Source organism: Vombatus ursinus, unplaced genomic scaffold (genome assembly GCF_900497805.2).
Source record: "Vombatus ursinus unplaced genomic scaffold, bare-nosed wombat genome assembly UNPS02014791.1, whole genome shotgun sequence".
NCBI classification, from domain to species: domain Eukaryota; kingdom Metazoa; phylum Chordata; class Mammalia; order Diprotodontia; family Vombatidae; genus Vombatus; species Vombatus ursinus.
In genome coordinates, this window is record NW_020954569.1 from 76,701,924 (window position 1) to 76,720,287 (window position 18,364).

The 18,364-nt window shown below is 34.4% G+C and overlaps 1 protein-coding gene across 4 annotated transcripts in view; it reads left to right on the forward strand.

The window, feature by feature from the left end:
* WDR7 (WD repeat domain 7) overlaps positions 1-17,777 on the forward strand; it is a 458,806-nt gene extending 441,029 nt beyond the window's left edge. For all 4 annotated transcript variants that reach the window (XM_027868951.1, XM_027868954.1, XM_027868953.1 and 1 more), the window contains 2 exons: positions 8,194-8,298; positions 14,887-17,777. In XM_027868951.1, coding sequence (XP_027724752.1) covers positions 8,194-8,298; positions 14,887-15,090 — 309 coding nt within the window. In that variant the 3' untranslated portion in view covers positions 15,091-17,777. The remainder of the gene's footprint in view (positions 1-8,193; positions 8,299-14,886) is intronic.
* The last annotated feature ends 587 nt before the right edge of the window (positions 17,778-18,364 follow it).

Consider the following 18,364-nt stretch of genomic DNA (forward strand, 5'->3'; position numbering starts at 1 on the left):
GAAAGATAGTTTTCTTTCATAATGTATAAAGTGAGTTACTCAGTTGAGAGGAAGGGGTGACATAGTAATGGGAAAGGCCATGAGAAGAGGAGATAATGTTTAGAATAGCTGCTATAGTAAGTGGGATAGGGAATCAATTAGAAAGGATTAATAGGTTGCTTTGCTGCAGTGAAGGCCTAGTGAAATTAATTAGCATAAATTTGTATTGAACCCATTCAGCACTGTTTCTTGATTTCCTCCAGTTCTATCTGACAGCATGTGAGTAGGATTCAAGAAGGTAAATGGTGGGAGTAATCCAGACTTGTGGTTTGACAGCGTGTGATGGGTGATAAGACAAGGGATTTCGGGATTTGAGACAGTATAGAAATGAACTGGTTCACTGAGGTATCATGATTAGGAAGGTAGAGTAGCATTAATGACCCATGAGAGTAACAAGGGATGGAAGGATTGGAGGACAAAGAGTAGGTTCAGCTGGAGTATGACATAGGGAAAGATAAGTATTAGTACATGCCACCTTTGAGTGAATATTTTACTCATTTCTATAATATAAGCATTTTTCATATTTATTCTGACAGTAAAGTTATCTCAAAGATAGATATATATATACATCTCAGATATATATATATATACACACATATATACACACACATAAATGCCTTATTTGTGACCCTATTTTTTTAAAAAACTAAAATTTATCTCAGTTTCACTGTCAATATAAAAACTCATCTTTAATAAAAATTAAGTTGCTGCAGAACAAAGGGACGCATGATGCAGAAATTCTCACACTCAGATCACATATGGATAGGAATGATTTTCATAAAATTATACTTCAACTTAAATTCCTTTTTTTTACTAAAGCTAAGTGACTTATAACCTTTTTCAGGAAAGTGACAAATTGTTCTTTAATCACTCAGGCCTAAAAGGAGAATTGTTGATTGAGTCATATTGATTTTAATTATATGCTTATTTCCCTGATAAATAAATAAAAAGGTATTATAGAAGTACATGCTGAATGTCATACATAAAAGGAAATTTTTTTAAAAAAATTAATATATTTGCTAGAGGAATATAGAAATTATCATAATTACAAATTAAATACACCATCATTAAAAAGTATATTCTGAGTAACAGACAAAAAAGGGGTGAAACTCTTTTAAAGGATCAACATTTGTGAGCAGGCACATAAATTAAAACATGAAAGCAGTTTTGTTCCCTTAAGGATTGCAATTATTTGGATAAATTGTCAGTAGTAAAGACTGCAACAAGTGTGCTAGTGCTATGGATTTTCACCTTTGTATTACCAAAACATTTTTCATTGGCAAATATTAATTGCTTGTTAAGTACTAAAGAGTTTGATGGTCTAAATATTGAATTCTATAATTAATTGGCCTTTTAGTTTTCCTTATTAGGCCATAGTGATTACATTAAAGACACAATGGTTTCTTTAAGCCAGCAAATCTCCTCCTTGATATACAGTAAGTAAATATTTCAGTAAAAGTTCAATTTCTTGACCTATAATACCTTTCATTTATTTCCTTTGCTTTGAATTTACGTATGTTCTTTTCTACTTGACTGTGGGATATATTTGTATAAACCTGCACATTTCGGGTCCAGTTATAAATTCAGTATATCTTTTATTGAATTGAGTTTGCAAATCTTGTGAATCACTGAGATTTATACCACAACAAAATTTGGGATTATGATAATTCTTAATGTGGTTTCCTCTTCATCGAAAAAATAAATAAATCATATAGGCAAATCACTGTAGATATTGAAGTAACCTTTTTTAATACCAAGAGTTGCAGGAAACAAATTCAAACCAAAATCAAAACACTGTTTTAAGTATTAACAATAAGATTTTTTTCCTCTAGTGTCCGTTATACATTTCCATTTTGGGCATTTGAGTTTTCCTTCAGTCCTAAGGCCATAGCAGGTAGAAATTAAATTTAATCATGGTCTTATAAGAGGCTACACTAAGTTTTGGCACACCCAAATTCCATCATTGTCTCACTTAGTCCTCCTAGTCCAGAAGTAGAATCCCTAAGTTCTTTGCTATCTCCATAGCAGAGCACAGGCTTTGATGAAAGCGAGGGCCATGGGTTTGATCAACAGGGAGCAAGGGGCTCTCAAGTTTATCCACCTGGATTCCTATCTTTGATGGCATTCTTAAGGAGATGCTATAGATGTCCAGAAGAAACTCACACGGTCCAAGCGTGAGGCATAGAAGTTTTCAGAAAGAGCAAGAATGGGGAGGGAGCAGAAACAGCCTACTGTAAGAGAAGCTAGTGAGGAAAAAAAAGTTTTCTGAAGTATCACAGCTGAAAAAGATATTTGAAAAAAATATTATAATCACTAGGATTTTTCAGCCCAGAAAATAAAAAAGGTTGAGAGGTTTGTTAATAATAGTCTGCATGGCTATAAAAGGCTTTCATCAGGAAGACTGGTTCCTGGCTATTTTCCATTTCTTCTGAGGATTGTAACAAGAAGACAATAGCTTAAATGGTAGCATATGTGGATTTAGATTTGATGGAAAGAAGAATTTCCTCACAATACACATTGTTAAACACTGAAAAGGAGTCTCAAGGGTGGTCACAGAATCTTCTCTGGAGATGTTTGAAAACAGGATAGATTTTTGTCTGCTCAATATGCTTGGTAGAATGGAAAAGATAATCTTTTAAGGAAGCTAGGTGGTGCACTGCTGGTTCTAGAGTCAGGAAGATCTCATTTCAGATCTGTCCTCAGATACTTACAAGCTGTGTGCCATGGGCAAGTCACTGAACCTCTATTTGCCTCATTTCCTCATCTGTATAATGGGAATAATTATAGCACCCACTTCCAGGGTTGTTGTGAGACTAAGATGAAATAATATGAAGACTTTATAAACCTTAAAATGCTAAATAAATGCTAACTATTATTAAGAGCACTTTCTTTTCTGTGATTGGATAGCCCTGAGTTCAGTAAGACTGAGGAATTTTAGCAAGTAGACCACAGTTTATTACTCCTGGGCTCTCTATAGATATGTTAGGAGCTGCTTATATTTTTATATGACTTGTATCTGTGTTGCTAGTGTCTCTATAAATTGCTTACTATGTCACAGATTTTATTTCACCATAAGGGAAGACCCTTTGGTGAATGTATATACCTAATAAAATCTTGAAAACATCAGTTGCTTGGAAGAAAAATAAGTGAATTAATTTTTCACTTTTCCCATATACTGAGATGCCTTTTCTTTAAAGTATGGTTTCCTTTTTCCTTGACTCACAAGCAAGGTTGTCAGTCAGGAAGATGTCTTTGTCTTCTTTCTGCCCTTCTTGGTTCACTCAATGCCAGTTAACCATGAAATAAGTTGACATTTGTGTTGAGGTGTCATAAAGACATGCAGCCCTAGTTACCTTTCATTATTTGACTTCCTTTGTGATATAGTATAATAAAATATATTCTTTGTGTGTTCAGTGACTCTGATACCAAAGGAGACATGCCTTTAGGCATGCTCCCCAAGTTAGCATTAGGACCTGCGATTTCATTAGTACAGGAAGTTCCAGCTGAGACAGTTCCCCCTCCCAATGCAGGTTGGCACCTTGTCTACATCTTAAAGTCTTAGAGAATGCCCAGCATATACAAGACACTTAATAAATATTTATTGAATTGAATACAGTTGCTTAGAACACAGTGCAGTTCAACAACTCATCCTAATTCACACAGCCAATATGTGTCAGAGGCAAGACTTGAACACAGGTCTTCTTGGCTACAAGGCCAGCTCTTTATCCATTTCACCATGCTGTCTTAAGCAAATTTTTTTTTTACCAATTAGTTTAGAACAGGACTAATTCTATGCATTCTATGATTAGTGCTAGTCCTCTCCATTTTCCATCAACTGCAGATTGTAAACTCCTTGAAGGCAGGGACTATCTTGCTTTTTCTTATTTATATCCCCAGCACTTAGCACAGTGCCCAGCACATAATAGGCCCTTAATAAATATTTATTGAATTCAATTGGCAAATTTGCGACCTCATCAAAATGTACTTATGTTCATAGGATGATAGATATGGAGCTAAAAGGGACCTCAGAAGCTATAGAATCCAATCCTCTCATTTTGCAAATGAGAAAACTGAGATACAAAGAGCCTAAGTCACTCGCTCAAGATCTCACAGCTTATGTCTGAAGCTGCATTTGAACCCAGGTCTTCTGGACTTCAAATCTAGTCTGTGTCCCATTTTCTTAGTGTTTTGCTCTTTGCTAACGTGATGAGGGATGATATGTTAGGTTGTTACTTGGGGTAGATGGAATACTTGTATTTTAGCAGGGACTTTATTTTTTATCAAAATGCATTAGCTTTCCCCTTCTTTTGTGCCTTCATGTCTAAAATTAATTCCCTCTCTTTCTTTTTCTTCCTCCTCCTTTACTTGTTAAAATCTTTCTCAGTATACAAGACCCAATTCAGGAGCCATCAGGAGTCTTTCTTGATTCTTTGCCCCACCCAGATGGACTAAACCATCTAAATCAGATGGAATCATTCTTTTCAATCTCTCATTTAGACCTCTCCTAGGCACTTATTTCAAATAAACTCTTATAGTTTGTGTGTACATGTTTCTTTCTACTTCTAGATTATAAATCCTTTAAGGGAATATCAGAGTATCATCAGTTTAGACCTGGAAGAGACCTTCGAATTCATTCATTCTATTCCTCTCATTTTTCAAACTAAGACTCAAAGAGCATGGTTAAGTTACTTGCCCAAGATCAAACAAGCACTAAGTGGAAGAGCCTTGATATAAGCCCAAGTTCTCAGACTCCAAAGCGAGGACTTTGTCCATGCATACTTACACGTTTTCATTGTCTCAGTCTTTGAGTCTGACAACCAGTTGTGGAGATTGTGCTTGCACATTTCATATGTTTGCTGCTAACAAACAGTGCATTTTCAAAATGTGTGTGGTGGTGGTGGTGGGGAAGATGTGAAAAAGGGACAGCATATTATTTTTATTTTTATGTTATTGCAGCCTTGCACATAATAGGTGCTTAATAAGTGCTTAATGAATAAACCCCCAAAAGTAACTCTAATGGTGAGGATTCCAAGTATTACCTAGAACCAGTGGGAGTAGATATTTGGGGTCTCATAGTCATTTTGCATCCTTCAAATCATATTTTATCTTATCCAAACAGTGATTGTGAGAGAGCTCTCATAGAGTGTAAAGTAAAATTTTGAAAAATATTTAATTCTTCTAAAGATTCTAATTTTTTTATAGATTGTAAATCTTCTTCCCAGCATTAGTTGCCTCTGCATTATAGTAATATAATTTACATTTCATTACCCTGAAATTCAAAGGACTGTCCAGATTCTTTTGGTTTTAGGTTCTCTTGATATAAAAAGAAGTAGGGGCTGTGGCTTTTGCAGAGCTTTTTATCGTGATAGTACTTGTTACAGCAGAATTTTAGTGCTATGTGGAATTTTAAAATAGTCACTGTTGAATTAAAAAAAAACATTCTTTGAGGATTTTTTCTTAATCATTACTTGCAATAATATGATATATGATATCAATTACCATAATGTAAAATGTCTTCCATTTTACACCATTTAACCCCCAAAGCAGATATAATAAAGTCTTACTTCTTAGTTTTAATCCTCCAACTTGACATTTGGAAGCTGAATGGCAAGCACCCTAGGGAGTGATAGGCCATGTGAGTTGTAGTTTTAAAGAGAATGGTCTTGTCTGCTAGAGACAGTTACAGTTTATGTTGACACTGGACAAGCCATCTAACAAATATATGCCTTTGTTTCCTTCTGTGTAAAATGGGGTTAATCACTTTTCTTTGCATAGCACATCGCATGTGTCTGTTGAAAACTGTTATGTAAGGGCAAGCATTTCTTATTACCAATTCTGTCTCTCAGTTTCTTTTCTAAGAGAGGGAGATGCTTAACAACGGAACACTTGGTTTCCTGCTAGGAATAAGTGTTTGATTTATTTTTAATAGTACTTCCTGAATTATATTAATTTCTTTTATGTTCCATTCCTCTCTTTACAAGGCAGAAATATCTTTGTCCAGTACAGTGGTGAGGCATGAAATTCATTTGCACATTAAAACAAACAAACAGACAAACTTCTTTCTTTTTATTTTGGCCTTTCCAGATAGCATGAACTGTTCTTAACAGTCTAGCATTTAAGATCCAAACCACTAGGTTTTGTCTTGTCACAAAGTGCTTATATGCTTTATGTGATCTTTGCACAGCTGTATCCCTGATATAGGAATATAGAGATTAAAGTCAGTTCAGATGGTGCCTTTACAGATTTCAGAAGTTCAGAGACTCTGAACAAAAGACAGTATACTTTTTATAGTCATTACACCAGGTTGAAATTGTAACAGACTCACCAGATGTACCAAACAGTTTAAAACAGCAAGAACTTCCAAACCAGAAACATTTGCATTCTTACAAGATGGATCTGTATGACTTTCAGCAATATTTAATGTTTTATAAATTTTTATTTAGATTATTTTTAATGTGAGCAATGTCTGGTGAGCCATGTCTGTGGTAGTACCATGGACAGTTACCAAGTTTGTATTATACTAGGCTGTCATCTAACTGGCATTCCTCACAACTTTGTATAGACAGACTTGTAAAACTGATATGTGATTACAGTATTTTTCCCTGTTTCTTCACTGAATAATGTACTCAATTTATTAAATAGCTGTTAATGACTGTTTCCAATAAATATGTACCTCGTCGTATAATTTTGTTTCCACTATGCCTTGAAAAACAAATAATATAATAAAATAATATTCAAAGATATCTTAGGAAAGTTCTTATACTCTTTTTTCTTTTCCTTTTCCACCTATCATTGTAAACATCTTAATGAAGTCCTCCTGAATTTCTTGTATGTAAAGGTAGATGATAGATTCAGTCTAATTTTGCTGTTAGAGCTGTAGAGTCACAATAGATTACATGGGACCACCTTAAGGAGGCAATAATATATCATATAATTAACATTTTCTATAATTGTTGGTTTTTAAATTTTCAAGAAGTTTTATTTGTAATCTTGTCTTTGATTAAAACAATGTGGTACTTAACCTTTTTGCCACTTTACTTAGTTTTCTGTAATTATTAAAACCACTGGGGTTAAAAGTATTGATCGTATTTTTCATCAGATTTCTTTAATCAAAGTTTTACTCTTAAATTCATTTTCACTGTTCGTGGTTATTTGTCTGATTATTAATTTGTTTTTAATGTTCATTAACATAGTTACCACCCTCCATAACAATACTACAGTATGAATGTGTATTCATCATAAGTATATATGTAAAGCAGATATACTTATATATAACTATATATGTGCTATACAAGTATATTATATGGTATATAGTATATTTCAAATGTGGTATGATATATTTCCTTGCTAACTGGTTATGCATGTATATGCTTATATATAACTATGTGTATACATACACTTGTATGTACTTGTATATATAGTACATGTATGTTTTGTATATATGCATACATACAAACATACTTGATATCAAATTTTTTAAATGTAACTCATTCCCAGAAAATTGATACGCTATTTTTGGTTGGGAATTAATGAGGTATGTAGATCCATATGTAAGCATCTTAACTTATTAACTATATTAGCTATAATTTCATTTAAATATTTTTCACTCATGAGCATTAATTGATGTACAAGTATCAGGTTATTTCACTAGAACCAAAAGAGTTTTTTACAAAGAATTAGATGACCCAGTTAATTATTGTAAAACTAGCTTCTTATTCAGGGTCTTTTAAAAAGGTCCAAAATGGAAACCCTATGGTTTATCTAAAAACACCCAGGAAAGTGGAGGCAGGAGATAATCAAAGAAGGATACTAGGCCAGTTCATCAATTCTTTTACATTTGGGTCTGGAATGATACTTCCAAACTAAGCTAGCCTACCACTGTCTAGAAAGCCAGGACACAGGTGGACTCACCCAAAAAGGTCTAAAGCATTTTGACAGAGCAGTGAAGAAACTACCTGCTAATTTTAGAGCTACAATTATAAAAGTTGATTTGTAAAGAGAAAAAAAAAACTGAACAAAGTTTGCTATTCATAAAAATGACCTTTTGAACATTCTGTATATTTATCTGTATGTATATGTATAATTGAGATAACATAATATGACAATGTATCTGAGAAATTAATATCACTAACCACTTTTGAAATTTAATTTTAGACAATTCATGGGCACAAGGGGCCAATAACTGCTGTGGCATTTGCTCCTGATGGACGATATCTTGCCACCTACTCAAACTCTGACAGTCACATTTCCTTCTGGCAGGTAAGTATATTTGCCACTGCTATAAATTGATTCTGTGATATAGCATATAATATGTATGAATTTTGAGCCTTTAGTACATGTAAGTCAGCTAATATTGAAACCAGCTAGAAAATAATCAAGACTCGAGTCAGCAACAAGATTATACTAAGAAGAGTCATTGGAGAGAAAAGCTAAAAAATTATTGTATTTTACCCAGAGCATCTTACTTCCAGTAGATTTATATTAGACCTTATAAGTTTCCATGAAAACTATGTATTATAAATCTCACAGTCTTTGGTTGCCATTTAATTACCTAGTCTACTCTTTGATTAAGATGAACTTCTACAACATTTTGGTTTTGACCTCTGAGGCATTTTACAAGTTTTAGTTATCTGTCTCTGTGCATCTTAACTCCTTTTTACTTTCTGTAGTAAGTCCTTCCTTTCCTTTTCCTTCCTTTACAGCTAATGATAATGGAACTGTTGCCTTTCTCCTTTGCCATTGATAATTATTAACATTTAAGCATTAACTGCCCCTTCCCATAGGTAGTTAAGACTTTTGTCATTCTTCTCCACATTTACTTTTTTTTCCCCTAGTATCCAAGGATACTTTATGAGATTCTGTTTATTGCCTTAAAAGGTTAAAAAAAAAAAGAGTTTAAACAAGGTCTGAACACAACTTGATGATGGCTTTAAAAAATCAATAGCTAATAAAATGTAAAACGGATGCGATAAATTGCTTAATTAACAACATACTATTAAAGCATGACAACTTCCAAATCTGTCACAGACTTTTTCTTCATTCATCTAATTTGGTTTTCCAATTTATTTTCTCATTATCCTGGCTTGCAGAATATACCTCTAATATCTTAATTAGCTTATATTAAATTCTTTTCCTTAAAGATATTACCTAGTCTTCATTTCCAGTGTATGGCCACAGTTCTTTTATTTTATGCTACTTAGATCCCTTAGTGAGGCCATTAGCTGGCCCTAAATTGGACTCTTGTAAGAAGTATGTCTTTTAAAGAGTTTACTAACTGATGTTATTCCTATTTAATGCTTACCAAATTTTTATTTGCTTTATCAACTTGTACTTTGCTCCTCTTCATCTTATGCTCTTCTTCTCCTCTTATAATATTTAAAGAAGTGCAAGGAAAAGGACTGTAATGACATCCTTATCCAAAACGGAGCCCTCCCTTCATTTCTTTGCAAAAAATGATTAGAGTTTCCCCCTCCCTTTTTATATAACTGTAATAACTATATTAGATAGCATTTCAAGATTTGAAGCACACTTTCCTCACAACTCTATGAGATGTGTAATAAAGAATTACCATACCCATTTTATAGATGAGAAAATAGACACAGAGTGTAATCCTCACAAAGCTAATAAGTGTCAGAGTTGGGAATTAAAGCCAAGGCTTCCAACTCCAGGTCCAGCTTACCTGTAAAATAAGAATAATAATAGAATGTCCTTGACGGACTCATGAAGATCAGATGACACCATCTTAGTATAAAGTGTTCTACAGACCTTACGTCATTCTATAAATGTTGACTATTGTCATTATTATTGTACTGAGTGGACTCTCGTTGACATGGACTTGCTTCTTCTCTTACTCTTTATGTCTGTGTGTATTAGTCCTTTGAATTTATTCTCCTTTTCATCTGTTTCTGAACAGCACATAGATGATGAAACTAGGGTTAGGCCTACCCTCCTAATACTGGGTTTTAAGGCCCAACTAAGTGGTACAGTAGATTAAGCACTGGGCTTTCTCATCCAAAATCATACAATTTACTAAATGTGTGATCCTGGGCAAGTCACTTAGCCTCTGTCTGCCTCAGTTTCCTCAATTGCAAAATGGAGATAATAATAGCACCTACCTCACAGGGTTTTTGTGAGGATCAAATGAAATATCTGTAAAGCAATTACTTAGCACAGTGCCTGGCTCATAAATGGCATTTAAGTGTTTCCCCCTCCCCCTTCCCATCAACCTAATATAAACTTGCCCATGATGCCTCCTTTTTCCACTCTTAGATACCAGGTGTTAAAGAAAACAGAAGCTGTTCTTTTTGCTAATTAACAGTTCCATAATGAACCCTTCTTAAAATATTAATTTACCAAGGCCTACAAAGGGAGTTTTTAAAAGGTGCACAAAGCCTGAACCCTGAACAAAGCTTCTTTTATATGCTCTTTTCACTCGATCCAAGCCTAACTTTAGTTTTCTGATCTTCACCTGAAGATACTAAGAAGAAGTAATGTATATTCTCTCTGCAATTTGCAGAACACTTTCTTCACAATAAGCTTCCAAAGTAAGTAATACAGGTGCTATTATTCCCATTTCACAGATGAGGTAACTAGGAGTCCAGAGAAGCTCACTTTCCCAAGATCTGGTTAGATTTGAAGTCAGAATTTAAACCAAAATACTCTGATTCCAAAGTCGTGCTCGTTCTACTCTATTGTACCAAGAGCTGTGTGTGCAGCATCTTTAGGATGGTTGAGGTATAGCACATCCTGTCATAGGATCAGAGACTTCAGATTGTAAGAGACTGTTGAGGTTATCTGGTCCAACCCTCCCCCCCTCCAAGCCCATTGCTTTAACAGGTGAGGAAATGGAGATACTGAAGAGTTGTGATTGGCCTAGTATCATACAGGTAGTAAGTAACACACTTTTAAATCCAATTCCTCTTGCTCTAAATCCAGAGCTCTTTCTGATAAGGTACACTGCCTTTTGAAAAGCAAGACATGTTATAAGCATGTCCTGTCTGGCACTTTAATATACATGAACATTCAGTAAATATTCAGAGAAGACATTTCTACCAACAATCAATTTACATTGCCTCTAAGTTTAATGCTACTTGTACTGGACTGCCTTGTATTTATTTTTCAAATGAGCATGCAGCTTGTTTCTTGTATGTTTAGATTAGAGCCAAATGAAAGTATCAGGTCTTTGCTTCAAAGGAAATGGAAGGAAATAACACTACTAAGAGTAATTTCTGTTTTACCAAGAAAATGAATTAAAGCTACTGCCAAATAGGTATCTTGAAGATCTTGTATTTGAGGAGATTCCCAAAAGTTGTGTTATATGTATTGCAGTGTGAGATCCTAGAAATCCTTCTAAATACTGATTTATTTAGATACTTAGTTTTAACGATGTAGATGTGTGACTAAGGGAGAAACATGGGGAGAGATGCAGAACTGTACTAATGCTGAAAATAGTATTAAAGCTTATTTCATATTTCTTGTATTTTGTATGTTTTGCAACTCAGAAATGTCTCCATCCGTGAGCAGACAAATGTGATGAAAGGAAATGAAACTGAAATTTGTCTATTTGGTTATTTGCTGTTATAGCTCTAAGACTTTAAAAAGGAAAAAGTTGAAATCTAACCAAAATGGCATTTTTACAGCATTTACACGTTTCCTTTCTTACATTAGTAAGAATAAAATGTAATAGGTAATTTACATTCCATTAACTTACCCGGTGTAGTGTGCATTGAAGAACTAAGATATGTCCTTTCATTGTTTTCTGATATATCTAGAGTATAATTTGAAAATAATACTTACTAGGTTTTAGCCATCCACATAGTAAATCTCTGCTTTTTAAATGATCTTCAGAGATGTAGCAACTTCTTTCTCCTACCCTGAGCAGAGCCTCAGGTCATTGACAGCCAGGTTGGGTAAGGAACAATAGTAGAGGGGCGAGAGTTTTTGTTTATGAGTTTGTGTGTTAATGTCTATGTGTTTCCAAAGCCAGATGCCAGTGATATTCAGTTAGCCATTATTTTATATTATCTGTATCTTTTGTATTGTGTGTAGAACTTTTCCATTGAAATTTCTCTTCAGCTCACCATTTTAAATAAGCCTGTAACTTCACTGGTTCCCTGAAGGAAGTCATGCATTTTGGCATAGTATATAGTGATTGGTCAAGAAAGATCTTGAAATTTAATAATAAAATGTTTGAAACCTTGGATTCTTCGACAAAACTTTATCAATCCAAATACATCCCTTATTGAATTGATCCCAAATTTGAAAAGAGGAGTGAAATATTTTAATTACTATAGCATGAATGTTCTTGAGGGTGCCTTCCAGCTCTGGAATTCAATGAATTTCCATAGTTTTAGCTTAGTTGAGCATATTGTTTTAATTGTGACTTGCAGAATTTCTCTTGCAGCACAGTAGTCATTGAAGGAATAAATCAAAGCCATGCCATGAGTTGATGAGGGGCACCTACATACCCATATGGAACATTTTCCTAAATCTTTTACTTTCTGTGGCATCCCTAGAGAAAATTCCTCTCCCACCCCCTCATTCTACCTTCTACCTTTAGCCCACAGTATCACCCTTTCCTTCATGGACATCTTTTGCATGATTAACCTTGGAGGTGAGAAGGGAAAAAAGGACGAAGTACCTGAGCATATGGCCACTGATGGGACTCATGAGCACAGTATGAGTTTCATGTATTTATATTTTCATAGAAAATCCATGAAAAAGAACAATTTGTCTATCAACTAAAAGTGAGATATTTATTCATTTATTTATTTGTGAGGCAATTGGGGTTAAGTGACTTGCCCAGGATCACACATGTCAAGTATCTGGTCTGAGACCAGATTTGAACTCAGGTCCTCCTGACTCCAGGGCCGGTGCTCAATCTGCTGTGCCACCCAGCTGCCCCAAAATTAGGTATTTAAAAAATACAATATACTTTTTAATGTCAGTTAATTTTTAATCATTAATTTTCTGGGTCATTTAGTCAGTCATGCTATAATTAGGATTGAATTATTAAATATGGTTACTTCTTTTAACTGTAAGGTCTTTGAAATATTATCCTTGTGTAAACTATTTGGGGATCTTTCAAAAGCATCAAGGGATTGATTTTTAAATTTCATTAAAATCTTTGAAAATAATCTTAAAACACTGAGGGGATCAAGACTTTGGCACTATTTGGTTTGAAATATGCTAAATGTCAGACTAAACTTTAGCAGAAAGAGTTAACCATAACCATACATTTGGTTTTAAAATGTGACCTCATACGCTAGTGATTTTGTTCACCTCTGTGTTGTATTCGGCACTATTATTAATGCAGGAAAATCAGTAACATTAGTCATCTTAAAAGGGTTATTACTCAAGATGATTTAAATTGTGAAAATGTCAGTGCTGCTTGCATGCTACCTGCTAGAGATGTGGTGATTTACGCTCTCTGACACCATTCTGCTGCTGAGAAGGGCCAGAAAAAGTAATGGCTTATATTTTGTACTGATCAGAATTCAGAACATGATATCAGCAATAACACATCTTAAATGTTCTAAGATTTGCCACGGTTTTATGTGTCAGATTTTACATATGCAGTTGGGCCATACAAATCCCAAGAACCTAATATATTGAGATGGAAATCTTACTGAAGAAAAGAACTGGAAATAAAAGTTATTATAAGAGAAGGGGGGAAAAACCCGTTTCTGAGATTTCCTTTCTAACTTTCAAAGTGTTCATCATAGCATCAGCAGTGTGTACTGAACGACCTCTAAAGAAAAGCTCTTCAGAAAAGTGTTTCAAAGATTCAGTTAGCTAGATTAAATTGCTTAGCTAACTATGCCCCAATATACTTTTGGAATTTAATTTTTTAAATTGTTAATGATGTGTCCTAAGTGTATAATTCATAATTTAACATTACCTTACCCATTTTCATGGATTGATAAGAGAAGTTAAAAGATATTTTTTTTAAACAAATATTGTGCCCAAACTTGATTTACTTCCTGGTAAAAATGCATCATAATAAGCTTTCAAGCCTTGTGTTTTCTTTATCTGACATGGAAATCATAGATGAGCTATAGATAATGGTGCTGAAATGCTGATTAAGATCTCTCAGTTTAATTTGAAGGGAGACAAGAGCCAAAGGCCTGACTGAGTAAGACATAGAGGAGAAAGGGTTATGTTGTGGGATCTGAATCAGCATCTTCCCACTCTGTTGTTCAATTTTACTGTTTCCTTGTTCCTATAGACTATAATTCACAAAAACTATACAGTAGTTTTTTGCTTGGTTGTTTATGGCTTTGTTTTGTTTTTTACTTTTAGGAAATATAAGGCCTTGTTGTACTTACTGTTTGTTGATTACAAAATTAAAAAAAAATTTAAAAGGCATTTGAATCAGTAGAAAAAACACACTGCCTTATAGGCTTTTTTACAGCAAGATATCTCCCATCCATACATGGCATGTTAAAATAGAATTGTATTAGCTCTGATATCAAGCAAGAAGATAAATATTTTCAAGCACGTATATTATTTTCAAATTCAAGCCTTTCTTACATATAATATCAGCACCTATAGTTCAGGTGAATTTTTATTCAGATATTAACAGAGAATTAGGGAATTCAGCCCACAAATATGTCAAAGAAAAAGTTTTCCTTTTTCCCAAAAATTTACGGAAACATGATCAGGACTATTTCAGACGTTGTATATGAAGTTCTTCAGGATTTAAGAAAATAAATCATTTAAAGATGATGAATAACCATTTTGAGAAGGAGTGGTTGAATGAATATTATTTAATACAGTTTTTGACCTTATTAAAGAAAAAATGTTTTAAAGGCACATAATAAAGTCATTTTCTCTTTCTTGTTTCAGATGAATACCTCACTGTTGGGAAGTATTGGCATGCTGAACTCAGCACCCCAACTTCGCTGTATTAAAACTTACCAGGTGCCCCCTGTCCAGCCTGCATCCCCTGGGTCACATAATGCGCTCAGACTGGCCCGGCTGATCTGGACTTCGAATCGCAATGTTATTCTAATGGCCCATGATGGAAAGGAGCATCGATTTATGGTCTAGAATTAAGGTCTATGTTATTATAATTTTTTTTTTAAAATTCTCTGTAAGCCTATATTTCTCCATCCTTACTCATACTGGATTTACCCACATCAGTGCCTATAGAAGTCATCGAGTGGGATCAGCCAGATAAGCAACATTTGTGCATGGTTCTTTCTGTAGGGCAGAATCCCCTTTGTACCAACTATGGATTCAGAGGCACATACTTACCAACTCAATAGTCTGTGGTTATTTGATCACCAGATGGTTTTTCCCTGCCATTGGTGGGAGAGAAAAGAAGGCAGTTATTGGGAAGGTTCTTGTTGCTTGGTGCAGCAGAAGCTGGAAAATCAATGAACACTGTGATTGCACTCCCTGACTAGATCAGCATTTTCAGGAATTTAAGCCCAAGCTCTGACATACAGTAGAATCTAGTAGCTTTGATATTGGATGTTGAGGTAATATGGCAGTCCTAATTATCAACATAATTTTCTTTTGGGTTTCTTAATACATACTACTATTTACCAAAAAGTTTCTACATTTACATGTACTTTCCTCAGGTGATCACTGGGTGATTACTCGGTCCAGTGTTCTAGACCTTATCAGTTACCTTCCTTTTTAAGGATCTAACTGGTTTGAGAGAAGTGAGAAAGTATATGGAGAAATTTTCAACATAAAACAGCCTCTTTTAGGCAAATGCCCTTCTGTAATGTTCAAGTGATGGCTTATTCATTAGATAGTTTAATCCATTGCTTGTTGTGATCTAAACAAAAGAAGTATCTAGTCCACATAACAATACCTTCAGTTTTGCACAATAAAAAACAAAACCTAAGATCATTCTTGTATACATATATATGGAGATACTTTTTTTTTTCTGAAAAAGAGCTTATTCCCCCCAGAAATATTTCAAATCTATGAATCAAATTGTAGGAAATTACATTTGTGGCATGTCAGTTATCATGCTGATAATTCTAATGTTGAATTTAGCCTTCAAAAACCATTGATTGAGTAAAGGAGGTTTTGTTTGTTTTTGCAAAAACTCTGCCAAAATGAAAATATCCTAGGTAATTAGCAAACATGGCACAAAATTGTGAAAAACATATGAAAGGTGAATGATTTATGTTTCTGTAAATTTGCTTGAATATAATATCCAAAGGAGGATTTTTTCTTCTTCAGCGTATTTAGGTGTTCATTTTTTTCTGCTACATATCAGTTTGTCAAATTATGCTAGTTCATGCTCACAGTAATAAAAGAAATCCTTAAAATAATATTTTGTATAAACTATTCCTAACAAATATTGATGTATGTATAGTTTTGTTGGCTTAAGGATTTGTAGGGTAGGGGACTAGTGGCCATTTTGTCTGAAAACTCATGAAAGGAAAATGTTCTGTAAGTTAATGATTAGAGAAAAAGAAAATATGGAACTCACTGAGAAACCAAAAGTGGTAATAAAGGAAGAAAGCAAACGATTGCTTCTAAATTTAAAAATCATTGATTTTTCAAAGAGAGAGTTTATGTAATATATGGAAAAAGTAAGATCACAGTCTACACACAGCAACACATCTATTGTTTTACTGAAGTGAGTTTGTAAAGAACAGAAAAAGAAATTAAGACCATTAGGAATGTTTCCCTCATATTGTTGTAAAGTGTATTATTTCTAACTGTGGCAAAGCTGTAGTATTCCCTGGTGGTCAAATTCTGTAGTATGGATATTTTTTGAAGTGAATTTATGCCACGTGCATGAGTATTGTATTTATAAAGACTATATGTGTAGTTTCCGAGGAAGAAGTAAAGACCTATACAGCATAATCTTTGTTTGATGAATATGCTGTCATGCTCAATTTAGATAGAGAACTATGAAGAAAAACTAAAAGGTGCACTTTATTTATTTTCCAGTAGGCTACCTGAGCCATGAACACCCTGAGTCATGTTCTTGGAAGGAGCATGTCCATGTTTATTTTCTGAATCTAAAAGAGAATTAATTTCTTCTAGTGTACAAAAATATTTTGGGATGATATTGTAAAAGTGTACCTTAAGAAGAGTAAACTGCCTGTGTTTCTTTTATAAACAAACCATTTAAATACTTCACAAGAAGGAACAGGACAAGACAACAGCCTCATTTCATCTCTTCCAGATACAGTTGTGGTATAGAGAAGAAAATAAATTGGGAAAGCTACATGAGTCAGAATGCTCCAGAGATTAACATCTTTCCATCTCTCACAATCTCTGTCCAAGCAGACCATCAGAGTTATGGGCCAGGAGCAGGTTCCGTTACCAAGCCCTGGAGTGGGGTGATGTTAGCTAGTAGACATATCCAACTACTACACTAAAATTGGCCTATTGGTTAAACACAAACCTCTTCACCACTTTGTCAACTATAGTCCCAAACTTCATTCCAGCTTAGATCTCTCAGCACCGTGGTAAACTTCGTATTGTCACTCCAGTGTAAGCTTTTAGTGTTTTATTGATTTGTTAGTACTGTATTTGGACTTGTCCTTGTAAATGTAGAGACATCTGTGGCTTCATTGGCAGTTTATAAGCAAAAGATGACATGATGGGACACCTGTATGAAAATGTTGTGATGACTGAAGTGACTATGGGTCACAAATGAGCTGAAATGTCTGCCAGATTCCACTTAATAGATGCTCTGTGCACTAAATGTCCCTGTGTACATATGTGTGTGAAATAAAACTGAATTGTACTGAAAAACATCTTTTCTGGGCTGTCTGTTTAGGTTGGCTATTTTATTCACTTTTCTTACATCTTTTCAAATGACATTTTATGCTGATTGTATTTTTTTTTTCTTTCACCACTAAAATAAAACCTATGCTTTACTAAAATAGTTATTTACTTCCCAATGAATCTAGAAAATCATGTCCAAGAAAGGCAAGACTTTGCTCAAAAAAGACATTAGAGAGCAAATTCCATTCCTGGATGCTGTTAGAAGTGTGATAGGACCAGGTGAAGAAAGGCTGCCTGGCCAAAACCCAGTACCCTCTGTGGCCTGGGCAGAGCAATAGTGCTCATTATTATTGCATCTGCCTTCCCTGGCTCCTAAGTATCCTGTTAATTGCACCAAATTATACCTTGTTAGATTTGGTAACATGGGCTGCTGTCCTGTGGGAGCTGAGCTAAGATCATTAAATTCATTTCATTTAATACTCAGTTTGGACTTGAATTCGAATCCCCAAGGTAAAAGAGCATAATTGGTTTTGAGCAAGGGCAAGAATAACAAAATGGTCATTATTGCTTCCAGAGGTTTATAGTACGAGCAGTAAATGCAATCCTTTTCTTTCAA